Raw genomic sequence first — 14,403 nt, forward strand, 5'->3', positions numbered from 1 at the left:
GCCTCTACGAAGTCCACAGTGTAGTATTTGCCTGAAGACAGGGAGATTCAGCAAGAATCTTTGCAAAGAACTGGATCACATTTATGTGTTACTAACAGTTGATCCATGATGGGAAGTTCAAAGATTTATATCTCCCTTGACAGGATTTCCTCAAGGCACTATGCAAAAGAGAACTGTCAGGAAGCAGATTTCTAGTTTGACGAGGACTTCAACGAAGATCTCATACTAAGGCCCAATACTTACTCCGAAATAAATGCACCTAATGTAAATTTTCACTGTTCACAAATCAAACTAGAAACCCTGATGCCTAAAATACTAGAAGAAAGACTCTGCAGCTGTTGAATGGGTGTCAGAGTATAATAAAATTCACAGATAGAAACCAGTGCTGGCAGTGGCTGTGCCAACAGCTGAATTCCCTGATCTCCTGGTAAACAAAAAAAACCAAAAAGTGGGTGGGGGCGAGCAAAAAGAAAAGAAAATGTGAATCAGAAGTGGATCCATTACCAGAATACATATTTGATAGATGTAACAAAATGCAAATTAAATTCCAGAAATACCTCAGAAGGTTTTCGATCTTCATGTCTGGAACACGAAGTCCTCCGATGTCGAGATCTGGAATGCTGGGACCAGGTGGACAGACCTAGGATACAGAAATGATCATTTGCTGACACTGCTGCCATCTATCAATACAAGCCTTTACTTTCTCCACACCCCCAAGAAGGCCAATTGACTTCAGTGGGAATTCAATATGAGTAAGGCAAGCCAGAGTCAGGCTTCTCTGACAAACCTCCAAAAGACTCTTTCACAACGAACCAGAAAATAAGTTAGTCGGTGGTAAACTACTGCCATCGCTCTTCTGGTTTGGTTTTGTTTATAATTCTCTACTGGTACATGCATGTATTGGCTGTACTGCACTTATCGACCTTCCACCCAGCATTTGAAGAAAGCTACCTCGTAACATGCTTCCCCCTGAGCATCAATAAACCACTTTCTGCAGATTAATAACTGACCAGGACGTCTATTGATAGCCTGAGATGTGCCCTTTAAAGCTAATGTATTGATGTCCTAAATATCTCAATTGGTTACCCGATTTTTACCAGAGCAAGCCTTTTCAAATTGAAGCACACTGCCATGCACACAGAGTAGAGCCCACAAAACAAGCTCTTGTCTCTTCTCCTGAGCAGTTCTCTCAGTGCGACTGTACACTTTTGTCTGTGTGCTTATTCATTACATCCCAAAGAAATTATACCTTTTTGTCTTGAAACCTTTTGACAGAGTCTCTGTCAGCTTTCAGAAATACTGTTAACAGGAGAAAAGGAAAAAGAGAAAGAATCTACGCTCCATTGACAAGGTAGTGCTTTGACACCAGCGTACATTATACCTGTGCAAATCAACTAATTTTAATTCAGTAAGATTTACAGGTAGGGCAGGTATTTTCCACTGCCAACTACACAGCAGCGATGAAAAAAAAGCCAGTAAATCCTTACGGGGCGGAGAGATGAAGGTCTTGTAATAAGCTCTGTACAATATGGAAGCCAAGACCTACATGCTGAACTCTGAAGGATGAACACAGGTTTTGCAACTCTGGGCATTAACTGAAAACAAAAAAGAAACTGAACCAATGCAAAGGACAGGGAACTGCTGGAGAGGGTACAGCAGAGGACTACAAAGATGATTAGGGGACTAGAACATCTCACTTACAAGGAGAGGCTGAGGGACTTGGGTCTTTTTAGTCTGGAGAAGAGAAGACTGAGGGGGAATCTGATCAACACCTAGAAATACTTAAAGGGTGGGTGTCAAGAGGAAGGGGCCAGTCTTTTTTCAGTGGTGCCCAGTGACAGGACAAGAGGTAACGGGCACAAACTTGAACGTAAGAATTTCCATCCAAACATGAGAAGGAACTTCTTAACTTGGAGGGTGGCAGAACACTGGAACAGGCTGCCCAGAGAGGTGGTGGAGTCTCCGTCCCCGGAGACATTAAAACCTGCCTGGACGTGTTCCTGTGCAACCCGCTCTAGGTGGACCTGCTTTGGCAGGGGGGTTGAACTAGATGATCTCCAGAGGTCCCTTCCAACCCCATATCATTCTGTGATTCTGTGAAAGGCCTTCCCACCCTGCTCATTTCTTCACTGCCTCTGCACAGAGATGCTAGGAGTAAAAAGTGTAAGGCTACAGTCCGTAAGAGCAACATCGCCTCCTATCATCCAGTAGAAACCCCTTTGGGATCAGAAAGCCCTGTTCAAAACCAGACTGCATAGGACGGGATAAATTCTCTATTAAAAACAAAAATAATTTTCAAAGTGAAGTGATTGTCCAAGACTTTCATTGGAAAAATATGACTGAGTAACAAGTCAGCAGAAGAATTCGTTATGTTGTAGTTGTGCTTTTGTCTTCTCTTTTAAGTTAGTAATACATTAAGTAGTCTGCCCCAATAAAAAACACTCTGTAACACAGCAGTGAATAACAGATGTTACACAGAACATGCCTAATGGTCAAAATTGAAGCACGGGACGCAGCAAACAGCTAAAAATCTACTCTTCTGAGGGAAGAATACAGAAAAGATTATTTTAAGCAAATGATAGTGTTTTAATATAAAAGTTGGTGATTTAAAAGGCTTTTAAAAAGTCACAGGCACTTTTCCTAAGCCCCTCTCTATTTTAAACTTATAATTTTCTATTTCTATGGAGGGAAATAAAGAAAAAAATAAAGAAAAAACAAAGGAAGAAAGTGACCAACTGCCATTTACTAATGTGCGGAAAGCCAGACTCCTGAGATCTTTTAATTACCACTCCACATAAACGTTCTCTTAAAAACTAAAGAAAATACACAAGCCGCAGTCTAAACTCCTTCTGAGGATCCTAGCAGCCCATACCCAAACTCAACCTGAAAAAGAGGGCAATAAGTGAAATCACTCAACGTGTCAGATATACAGCTAAAATTCATAATAGAAAAAGATTTTTTTCCTTGCAATATTAGTATTTTAACATTAAGACAAATGTGATTTCTTTAATCAACAGTCTCACTAAAAGACACAGACCACATACATACCCACACATATTAGTATTCAGTTCTCGTGGGTTCTGATAGTTTCCATCGACAAGACATTAATATCTGACCAACTATCTGCCGCTGAGGTATTCAGCAAGTTACACCACTGCACCAGCAAGTCAGACACTTTGAAATTTCTAATTCATTTGCAGATCTGAGTGTTCTGGGCACTGCTGGACCTGAGGGAGGGAGCCTGCACACCAGGTAAGGAATTAAGAACAACAAGCTATATGGGCAAAGTGGTGCGACCTGGTTTGATTCTGAAGTGTCTGTAGGAGAAGAGCTGGTGAGTCTGGAGGCTTCAATACAGTTGTTCCCAAGTAATGCATGCATCTGGGAAAATTAGAGCAGTAGCAGTATGATGGATGTACTTCTGGATCTTTACCCATATGCTTTAATTCTGCTCTGATGACAACTAATCATAAACTGAAGACAAGTAAGCAAGCATATGGGCTTCTTTCTTTTTTTTTTTTTTTAATTTGGGTATTAAAAGATGGCTTTCCAGGTCACTCGTGCCACAGAGAAGCTACAAAGGTGAGGTGTAAAATAATCCCTACCATATCTTCCATCTCCATTACTTTACTGTGTGATCTGCAGATGCTACACATCAAAACAGTGTCTTAAATGTGTACTTCTATTTTAGACATAGTCCATGTACACATGGCCTAACCCCCTGGGTTAATTAACTATTCCAGGCAACATGAAAGCTCAACTCTTAACACCAAAACTAAAGAATCTTAATTTTAAATTACTTTTCTGAAGCACTAACACGACAGCACACTACGTAAAATTTCCATGCATAAGGGACAACTAAAACGCAGCCAGCCTTCCTCAGGATATATTATAATGAATATTTTTTCCATACTAACTAATTTCCTACAATGAATAAGGGAAGAAACAGTTTCTTACATGGTTCTGTAATAGCTGCTTCCTTGCACATAAAACTGGTGAATGCACAGTGAAAACACAACATGTTTTTAGTAATTTACTGAAGAGACTTTTATTTTTCTGAGCAGTGTAAACTGACTGTACATAATACTAGGAGAAAAAGGTGGAAGAATTTCTCATGGGACTGAGATTTTACTGCCCACTCAGATCTGTAACTGTAGTTAACAGATGACCTTTGGCAAGGGCTTCGCTTCAGCAGGGACAACATTTACTCACTGAATAAACAAAACCTAACTATAAGGCACGCATTCACAGATTCAAACAACCACCATCACTTAGAGACAGAAGTGCAAGAAATTGAAGGAGCCAATCAAATGACAGTAAAATACCCAGTATTAAATTTAACTACTTCTGAAATCTCAAAGAGAGAGTTTCAACTCTGCTTCCATTAAAGGTAATGGCAAAATATCACTGCCTTCAACAGTGCCAAGACCAGGTCAGTGAATTACCCAAAGCTGCTTTCATTAATAAGCAATCCACCCGCTCCAAGTATACCAATAAAAGCACAGGAGGAAAATTAAGGATTTGTCTTTTAAGCATCCTTTCCATATTTTCATACCTAATCCAGAAGGGGGATATCACTGAAAGAAAAAGTTCACAGGCAATTACAGCTACTTCGGTGATTAATGATCTGATTTTTACATCTAAATACATGAAGTAAGAAGCATTCCTGGATTATACAGAAGGAACAATCTACTGTGGTCAAAACACAGGATTCAAAACAGCTCTTCTGTACTATAAAAGCACACAAACCCAACTGAGTTGATTTAGAAAGACTCCAGACACTTTTCAGCAAGATGATCCTCTTGCACTAAGCATCAAAAATAACTATATTCATCAACAGTTTTCAGAATACTAGCCTTCATCCCACGCTGGATTAGGATCACCAAGACTAGAAAAAAAAATTAATGATCAAGGCAGAGTTAAACTCAGTTTTGGTAAAGTAACGAAAAAAAAAAAAAGTCAGGGAAGTCTAAATCACTGGGATTTGGAAGATGTAAAACTTTTGTAAGATAACACTATAAACCTCACGGGAGAAATGAGTTCTACAGCAGATGGAAAATTAACGAGATGTTAATAGAGCCCATACTACCTAAAGCCACATGAACAACAGTGAATATGAAAAATACACAACTCCAAAGGCCAAAGCTGAATAAACACATCTAAAACATGCATCACTATCAACGTTGGGCATCAGAGATGAAAGGTGTCTTATTAAGTGCCTATCCCGTTACAGGATTGTGCAAGTTAAGGATGAACACAGTAGCCTGGCATCAGCACTCCAGGAGATACACCAAGACCATTCCGATTCTTTTACAGTTAGGATCCTTTCAGACAGCCTAGGTGTTCCCATGTTTTAAAAGGGTTCTCTCATCAGTGAGAACAATAGGAGGAGGCTCATACTCTTGCTACGTGTCTGAGTTTTCCCTTTGCATTTACCCACTTACACACAAAAAGCAAAAAGAAAGCCCAAACCACTAACGAGGTGTAATTCACAGCAAGAGAGGCAAAGCTCTAATACACTACTGGTGCTGAAAAAGCGACTTCTAAGACTCGAGTAGGAAAACTTTCTGTTCCCCATGGCTATTATATACACCTTGCACTGTAAATACAGTGGTTTTGTAATACCGCTACAGGGTGTGTGTAACACATACACCTCCCGATAATAAAAGAAAGCAATCAAGGAGTGTAAATTCTTTTTCCGTATTTGTGAAGGGGACACACTTCCCAAAAGGAAAAACTTAATCAATTTTAACTGAATCAATTTATTAAGTGATCTGTCAAGAGTATGTTTTGATTCAGAAAAAGCCCATCAAAACAGGAAATTCCTCGGGACCAGTAAAGCAATTTGAGCCCTCAGGGAATTCTACCCCACAACTAATACACTACTCAGCGTGAGCAGAAAAGGCTCAGCTATTACCTATCACGCACAAGGCTGTTGTAAAGCCACCTGCAAGGCACCCAGCTGTGTCCCCGGAGAACGACCTGCTGCTACAGCCTCTGAACACTTCAAAGCCTCAGATCACCGGGTGGCTGAAAGCACTTCTCCCGCCGTAAATACACCATTACACCAGGCAGCACAACAGAGCAAAACATCCCCGACACGGATGTATGTCTGGCTGTCACTTCTGCTTAACGCTGGCATTTCCAGCTCCCTCTGCTGTTCCTCAACTCACTCTGAGACCAACTAGGTGCTGCTGCCAACACTCTGTCAGAAAGATCTGCAGCCTGAAGAGAAAACATAGATGCTCAGAGCCTCCCCGTTTGCTGCCTGGCCCACGACTCTCTACGGTAAGGCTTTATGTCACTTAAACGTAACTCCACATGTCTAGACCCAAATTCCAGCACAAACAAAACAGAAGCAGACTATTCTAAGGGCAGCTTTCCATTTTGTTAGGTATAGAAAGAGCCGTCCATGCAGAAGACTTTAGGCCTTATCACAGAGAAAGCAGCATGTATGCAAACACAACCCATGCCATCGTTTCATATAGCCAAATTCCCCTTCTCCTGTTTCTGGCGCTGGAGGATTTGCCCATCTATCTTCCTTATCTTTACATAATAGTGTATTATTATACAATAATCTCATTCAAGATCAAAACAGAAAAAGCAATGATCTTTTATCTCTTGTCAGGACTGATCCTACTCAAAATTTAGTGTCATTGGATAACTACCCAATTGCAGCTGCCGAACAATGCATGGATCCATAGGCTCTCTGCAGCGCTTTCCCACAACGCTGCACGACTGCTCAGTGTCTGACACACAGAAAGAACAGTCTCTGCAGCTCCCTGCCACAGCCGTTCAACACAAGTTCCCTCCTATGATCCCTTTTCTCAGTAACACACGTTTGAGCATTAGAACCTCGAAGAGCACACCCACAGGCACACGCCACACTTCTAATGGTGAGGAATTCTGAGCCCCCATCCTTTTTTTTATCACAAGACCCAAGTGCCACTCTAGGTCCCTAGCCCAAGGCTTCCCACTGCAGCAATGCTTTACTGTAACAGTACACAAAGTTCAGCTCAAGTTTAATACAGATTATCGAAGTCAACTGGAGCACCTCCCAAGCTAGCATTCACAGGCTGATAACACGATGCCATCAGGCTCCAGTGGGGTGAGGTGTGCTCACCATTAACAGTCTTGCAAAGAAAAAGGTGCCTCTCCAAAAACGACGGTGACGATTATGTGATGTCCCTTCCTCAGATGCGATACACTACCAGCCCAGGTAAGTCTTTCAAATCACTCTTCCAGAGCGCTCAAAAGCCTAAAAACTTCACCAGAAGTCACCCTGCCCCAGTGAGCCTAACCTGCAGGTAAGATGCTACCTCCGACCATTTGTCATCACTCCAAGTGCCACAACCCTTCCTCAAAAGCATAGCAGCGACTGCTAAACTTGCTGCTTTGCCCAAATTCCAGCACTGTAACTACATTGCATTCTGTTGTTTCATCACCATCCCTCACCCACCAGCCAGTTCAACCAAAAACCAAAAAACGTTCTTCACTTCCTTTTCCTAAAACGCTGCACAGCATTAGGCACACTGCTAAATAATTGCCACGTTTCAGGCCAGGAGTGGCTGCGATTCTGCAGTAAATGACATACACACCTCAGGCTATGTACTCTACAACCTTTGCGAGGGCTCTCTGGGATCCAACTCAAACACAACGGGAACCCACTGGGATGAAAAGCCCTTTCTAAATCTAAGATCCCCATCATTCAGTCAGAGCAATGGATATTAGCGAAATATGTTTAACTTTAAAATAACATTTGTTTAGCAATGATAGAATAAGGGTCCATCTAAATTACAGAACTACATTCCATAATCCGTAAGTATTAAATCTTTCATTTCTTGGAACGGATGCGAAACCTTGTAAATCTTAGAAGTATTTTCCATCTGCAAGCATTTTTAGTTCTTCTCTCAGACAGTCTACGTGTAGGAGCATGATGAATTGATAACCCCTCCAAGAATAAACGAAGAGGCACCATGGGAGAGGAAGTAAAGTGTGAAGAATGCTCTGAATTCCTTGCTCATGGAAAACAGCGACCAAACTCTTTTTGACATCAAGCAGGGCCTGGATTTCACCCAAGCTCCCTACGATACAACTGTCTGAGCTTCAGCTCTTGTCTCAAACACAATCTGTCCACGTGTCCAAGCAATTTGTGCAAAAGGAATGCCCTGAAGCTATAAATGGAAACTACTCCACTGCACAACTTTATCTCACTAGGAAACAAAAGCACATGGAATACTCAGCACAAACCACCTTTGCAGATTTGCAGATTTACAGACCAAGGAGGCTAAAAAGTCAGGTCAAACACTGAGCAGGAAAGATAAAACAGCTTCAGTATCTAACACTTAATTAGCGTAAGACCTGGAGTCATAAAGAGGAGGAGGTTTTTTTCAATGGAGGAGCAAGCTGAAATACGACACAACAAAAACTGCTTAAAAACTACCAAAGCCTTAGCCAGCCATGCTGACAACAAGGACGTAATTGAGTTTGAGGTAAACGTCGCTAATTTACTTAATACAGCTCTTGAAGAAGCTGGCATGTACATCACAAGGCTTTTATGATGGGCCTGGCTAGTATTAACATCTATTATAGCTGCTGTAATACATTATCTGGAAAGGGACCGAAAGTAACAAGCTGCCAGATGACAAAAAAAGGATTACTTTGAGGTGCCAATAATCTTAAACCTTCCCCAATCCTCTCCCACTACCATTCCTCTCTATTTAGACAAAAGTTCAAAATCCAGAACTATGCCTACAGCCATTTTTCATTCAATTATATTTCATGGATAAAATGTTCAAAAGTGACCTATAATTTCAGAAAACGAAACCTCTGAGAGCACACAGATATTCAGGGACAAACTGCTGAACTGGCTGTGCACAACTTTCACTGACACCTCTTGCTCAGTGCTTCAAATATGCTATTTTGGCCTCTGTCTAAATGAGGATTTAGAGCTCTGATTTTAAGGGGACACAGCTCAAGGATTTTCAGTAGTTTGGCTGAAGGACATAAACACTTTTGGGGGCTTGAAGTCTGCATTTAACTTTTGGGAAAGAATCAAACCAGAGGGCAACACAGATTTGATAAGAAAAGCAAAGGTTCTGTCTTTAAGCTGAAAGGCTTTAAAATACTGCAAATAACGTATAACCACCCACACTAAAATATCTTATCTAAGCCAGTAAATACATGTATGTACCCTAGGACTGCAGCCATACTAACCGCTCCTCTCTTCTGTGTTTTCACCCCTAAATGAAAGCGGTTCTCCCTTCTTTCATCTCACAAAAGCAGAGCATCTTTTTCTTTCGCTGAAGAACTACAGATGCTTGTATCTTCAATATAATACATTTTTAGTTCTTGGGGTATGAGGTTTGTTTTTCTATCACCTTCTAACTACCAAGGAAACTGATTCAGTTCAGTGATCTAATGGAAAACAGTATTTGTATGTTCATTTAATTTTTTAGATAAATTCCATTGTTAGTAGCATCAATATTATTACCTTATAAATATTCAGGTTCCTGAGTTCAATGAAATAAAATGTGTACTTCTTCATGCCAAAATACATTCCAGGTGGCACTAGTCTACAGGCTAGAGTCTACTCCAGACAAGCATCATCATTCAGCTTACTCCAACACCATTTATTCAGTGACACTCATGATGAATCTAAGACGCCTGATCACACAGCCTACTAAGGCACAGTATGAAAACTCAACTTCAGAGCTGGAGAAACCCAACAGTTGGAGGCCAAATCCTCAGCCTGGGAGACGAGGGAGAGCAGTGCTGAGCTCTAATCTAAAGGACTATCGAGTTCAGTATGATGGGAATGCAAGAAGCGCACCGGAGGGTCAAGAGGTGCCACTGACTGAAGGGAAGCAGATGTTTGGCAACAGGATTCCAACTAAGTGTTGATTAAAATTTCAACTTTTCAATTACAAGATGCCTGTTTGAAGTGCTCAGAATAGCCTATTTAATTGTTTTCTGCCTCTGGAAACCCTGAGAAGGAAAAATAGCTAGTGAAAAATTTAAAGCCTTCAAGACGGAGCCCAGAAATTCACAGAAATCTTTACCTTTTAATTTTTAGGCAACAAAATTTGCTTACCCTTCTAACACTAGAATCACTACAGTGAATCAGAGATACTACAGACAAAATAATAATCCAGAAATTAACACAGAGAGAGTAACCAGTAGTTCTACTAAAGACAAGAAAAGATTAAATGAAGGTGAAACCTGTAAGGGGAGACCCTTGACATTCAAACATAGTTGCAAGGAACGACTGCTATCTCCTGTAACAGGAAAAGTGGAGAGAAAGGGCCTGAGTATCAGACAGTTCTCAGGAAGTGTGGATGACAAAAAGCCTTGGAGATACTGACCCTACATTATATGTTATCTCAGCTTCTGATTATTAATCCTTCATCTTTTTGAACACGTATATAGTAATAGAATGAATATGCAGGAACCTGTGTCTGAATTTGCCCAGTAACTTCACAAGGGGAAAAAAACCACTAATCAAGGAAAAAAACAGGTGTAAAGAAAGGGAAGTGGTATATATTTCAAACAATACTTAAAAACACTTTTAAAGTTTCCCTGCCTTTTGCCATGTAATTTATTTAACGAATAGTTATTCATATTAATTAGGCTTTAAAATAGAGAGATCATAAAAGGGCAAGGGTTTGTTTTTCTTTTCCTAACTCATTTTCTTAGATCTTGATCTATGGAACAGATGAAAATACAGTTTTTTGGAATAAGTAATTCAGTAAGCAGCTCTATTCCAAATAGTTATATATCAAATGACGTTATAAATAAGCATTGTAATCAGCAACAGATCAGTCAACTGTATCTATTTCAGAACTTCAATTCCAAGATTATCTGCTTCATATTTTATTTGGTAAAGCCTGTAACACAAGGCACATGAAGGGATCAAAGAGTGAAAAAAAAAAAAAAAACAGATAAGAGAGTGAAAATAAGCACTATTATCAAAACGAAATAATATAAAAAACATGCTAGGGAATTAAAAAAGGGTAAAGCAGAATTCTAATAAAAGACATCACATTTGCTGCTACTTGTCTGTTTTACAAGTAAAAACACATCTTTGGTTTGGGGAAGTACACATCACCTTTGAGGAAATACACCGACTTCAATCTTTATAACCTCAAGTAAACCTCTAATCAAGAAAAAACAGGTCTGATTCAGGATTATTTTTACTGCAAAATCCCCCAACTGCAGGTTGTTCTCCAAAACCAAGCCAAATCCCACACCTCTTTCACAGATTTTACTCAATCCTTATTTGGACTAACTCCTAATCAGCTTGCTAGTTCTCACCTCCTCCAATCCTTTTACCACTCCTTCATTTCAGCAACAGTTTGCCAAAGGTTGTTTTAAGGTGCAGATTTGGCCATACCTGAGTAGACTCTCGTGGTGCACAGACACAGCAAAGAAACACACACAGGTGAGGCAGTTGCCTCTGCCGGCCCACAGCGCAGCACAGGGCTACCTTCTCAGAGTAAAGCTCTCAGAAGCACCTGGGAAACCTCCCTGATCATTTCCTGTTACATTTCAGGCTGAAGTCTCACAAAAGACTTCAGATTTGAAGATGCGCGCCCAGATAGATCAAATTAAAACCAGGAAAATCTCTCTGACAACTGGCTGCACTGTTGTAAAGTACAATAAACCTGCTTGTTTGGGCAAATAGAACACCTTGGCACATCTCCCAAACTGCCATTTTACCACCCCACGCACCCCCCCTTCTTTTTTTTTTCTGCTTAAATGAAAGTTTATCAATCCCTGGAATCCACACACAAGAGACATATATATACACCATACAGAGCTCAGTGTTAGCTATGTCAGTAGAGAAACAGTTTTAAAAAAATAAATACATTCTGTATCCAAATTACTGATTTACTGAATTCAAATTCTTGGAAGTTATCCCTCAAATAAGATAATCTTCCAACAAAATAAGGAACAACTTTTATGCACCATCAATCTTTCCTACTTAAGTTTGAAGCAATATACCTTTCCATTGTGTAAGAGAGCATAAGAACACTGAAGCAACTTTAAGATCCTAATGCAAACTTCTGTTAAATACTGAGCTGTGAGCTGTGGACAATGCTAGCAGATGTCTCAATTCAAGTTCTGTCCTCCTAATGATAAATTATGCTGCTTGGAGAGATTTTAAAGACAACTACCAACTTTTTCTCTTCTTCATCTTCTTTCATCTTCTTAACTAACACTGTACAGGCAATACATTAGGGGGTTCCTGAGCCTACCTGTGCTCAGAATGACTGAGTTCAAAACTAGATCCTTACAATACCCATTTCTACCAGTGCGTCCGATATGCAAAATGCCTCTTGTCACATAAAACGCTGCATTAAAACGTGTTTTCAAACTCATAACCTACTGCACACTACAACAAAGGAGCACTTACTGCCATTGTCGTCAGAATCCTCGCTGCTGCTAGGAAGCCGACGTCGTTTCATGATCTCCACGGGAAACAGCAGGCAGCCTGCAAAGCAATGAGACAGCACTTAACCCAAGATAATAACACCACAGTCATCAAGTTGTGTTTGTGATGGCATTCGAGGATTTACAGCACACAAAGAAAAACAAACAACTTTAAACAGCATCTAAAATATGAACAGTGAATATCTCAAGGATGCTTAATCAGGCAGTCATCATACAAGCAGGTGAAGAAAACTGGAGAGCATCAATAACCCCACCAACACTTTCACCCCAAAACAAAAACATAGTTTGTTGTGAGAGGTCTTGAAATCACTAAATATCTGCAGCCAACGTGCTTAACTTCTCCTGCTCATTCTGACACTAGATTTGCAATACAATAACATTTTTACTGCTCGTGTAAATATTTACTTTGGCTAACATGTTTTTGGAACCATTTACTCCTGTTTAAAGTGCCAGATTTACAAAATCAAAGATTAAAATCATCCACTTACATATAAAAAAAAAAGAAACATCAGCAGTAGCAAGCCAAGTCGTCTCAGATTAACTAAAGATGCATCAACCATGCCCTGCAAGGCACCACCCCCTAAGGTAAGAGAGTTATTTCCTCCTGCAGGCACATTTCCCATGCCATGCCTAACACTAACTCTTCTTCAGCAATCAGACCGCCAATCGATTACACAGAAGCTCCTCCGACCTGCCCGACTTCTAGCAATACTGAGTTAAACTGAGTTAAAGGCAAAAAGTTCTGTATCTTTTTAAATGTTATTCACAGGGCATTGGGATTTTCACATGTATTCTCTTTGGAATTAAACCAAATTTGGAAAAATTAAGGAAGCTGCAAATAGCCAGTCAGCATTTACATATAAAAAGCTATTAAAAAGTGTAAGTTGAAGAGCAGAAAAAACATGACAAGACAAGTGCAGAAAGGCATATCCACTGTAAGTTAAACTGACAAGGACTCTAGATGCACATCAAATCCCCTGAGTCTTTGCTTACCACATATCAGTTGTGATATCAACAAGGTCTGGGTGTTCTGCTCGCAGCAAAGCCCTCATACATACCTCTGGGGCACTGACTTTGAAATCAGATGCCAAAATACCTTTTTGCTTCTAGGTCGGTGCAGAAAATCTAACCTTCTCATTTCCATGTGAGCTGGGATTTCCTAGAAACCTTTCAGCAAAACTCTTTTCATTTACCCTTCAGTAGGCAGCTACTACTTCAACTTTCTTCAGAAAGAACACATCTCATTATAGTAAGCTCAATAATGCTTTAAAACTTCTGTAAGACTAATTCCCCAAACAGGGAAACCCAAAAAGCCTAACCAAAGCCTAACACTATTTCCAAAAAAAAAGCACAAGAATATCTTCTCTTCCAAAAGTGATCCATATAAAGAGAAACAAGCATTTTTTGAGGGAATTCATTTTATCATCACTAGCAAATCACAAGCAACTGAACCTGAGACTCTATTTTACACTTCCAGTGGATTTAATATAGTTGTAAGAGCCTGAGCACTGCAAGATTGCCTGCTTTTTCATATTACACATGCAAACACAGGTAGGGGGAAGCCTCCCTCCCACAGAGTGGCTTTCCAGAGTAGTATTTAATATGGCTGTCTTTGAAACATGTAACAGTTTAGAGCTGCACTCTTTGCTCAGGAAAAGTAAAGAGAAACCGAATGGTTCGCTTCACTTATTTGTCACCAATTCATCAAGTAAAGTCCACACGTAATGTCTGATGCCAGAGAACAAAGAATCGTAAATGACAACCTCTTACAGTGCTATAAGGATTCTCTTTGAAGCAGACCAGAACTTTGCTGTGTATGGCAGATGGAAATGCTGCCAACGAGTAAATACACAGACAAGCCTGGACCATCAAAATCATCTGCATGCACATCTGGTGGAAATGTAGTAGATCCAGAGCCAAGTTCTGATTCAGTCACTTATAAAGACCAGA

At 40.2% G+C, this 14,403-nt stretch overlaps 1 protein-coding gene across 1 annotated transcript in view; it reads right to left on the reverse strand.

The window, feature by feature from the left end:
- The window catches only part of JADE1 (jade family PHD finger 1), a 36,391-nt gene extending 23,904 nt beyond the window's left edge, over positions 1-12,487 (reverse strand). Inside the window, exons 1-2 of the mRNA XM_074154262.1 lie at positions 12,416-12,487; positions 558-640 (exon numbers count right to left, since the gene is read on the reverse strand). Of these exons, the coding sequence (XP_074010363.1) occupies positions 558-640; positions 12,416-12,467 (135 nt within the window). The 5' untranslated portion in view covers positions 12,468-12,487. The remainder of the gene's footprint in view (positions 1-557; positions 641-12,415) is intronic.
- Positions 12,488-14,403: the final 1,916 nt, after the last annotated feature.

This window comes from Numenius arquata, chromosome 10 (genome assembly GCF_964106895.1).
Source record: "Numenius arquata chromosome 10, bNumArq3.hap1.1, whole genome shotgun sequence".
Lineage (NCBI taxonomy): Eukaryota > Metazoa > Chordata > Aves > Charadriiformes > Scolopacidae > Numenius > Numenius arquata.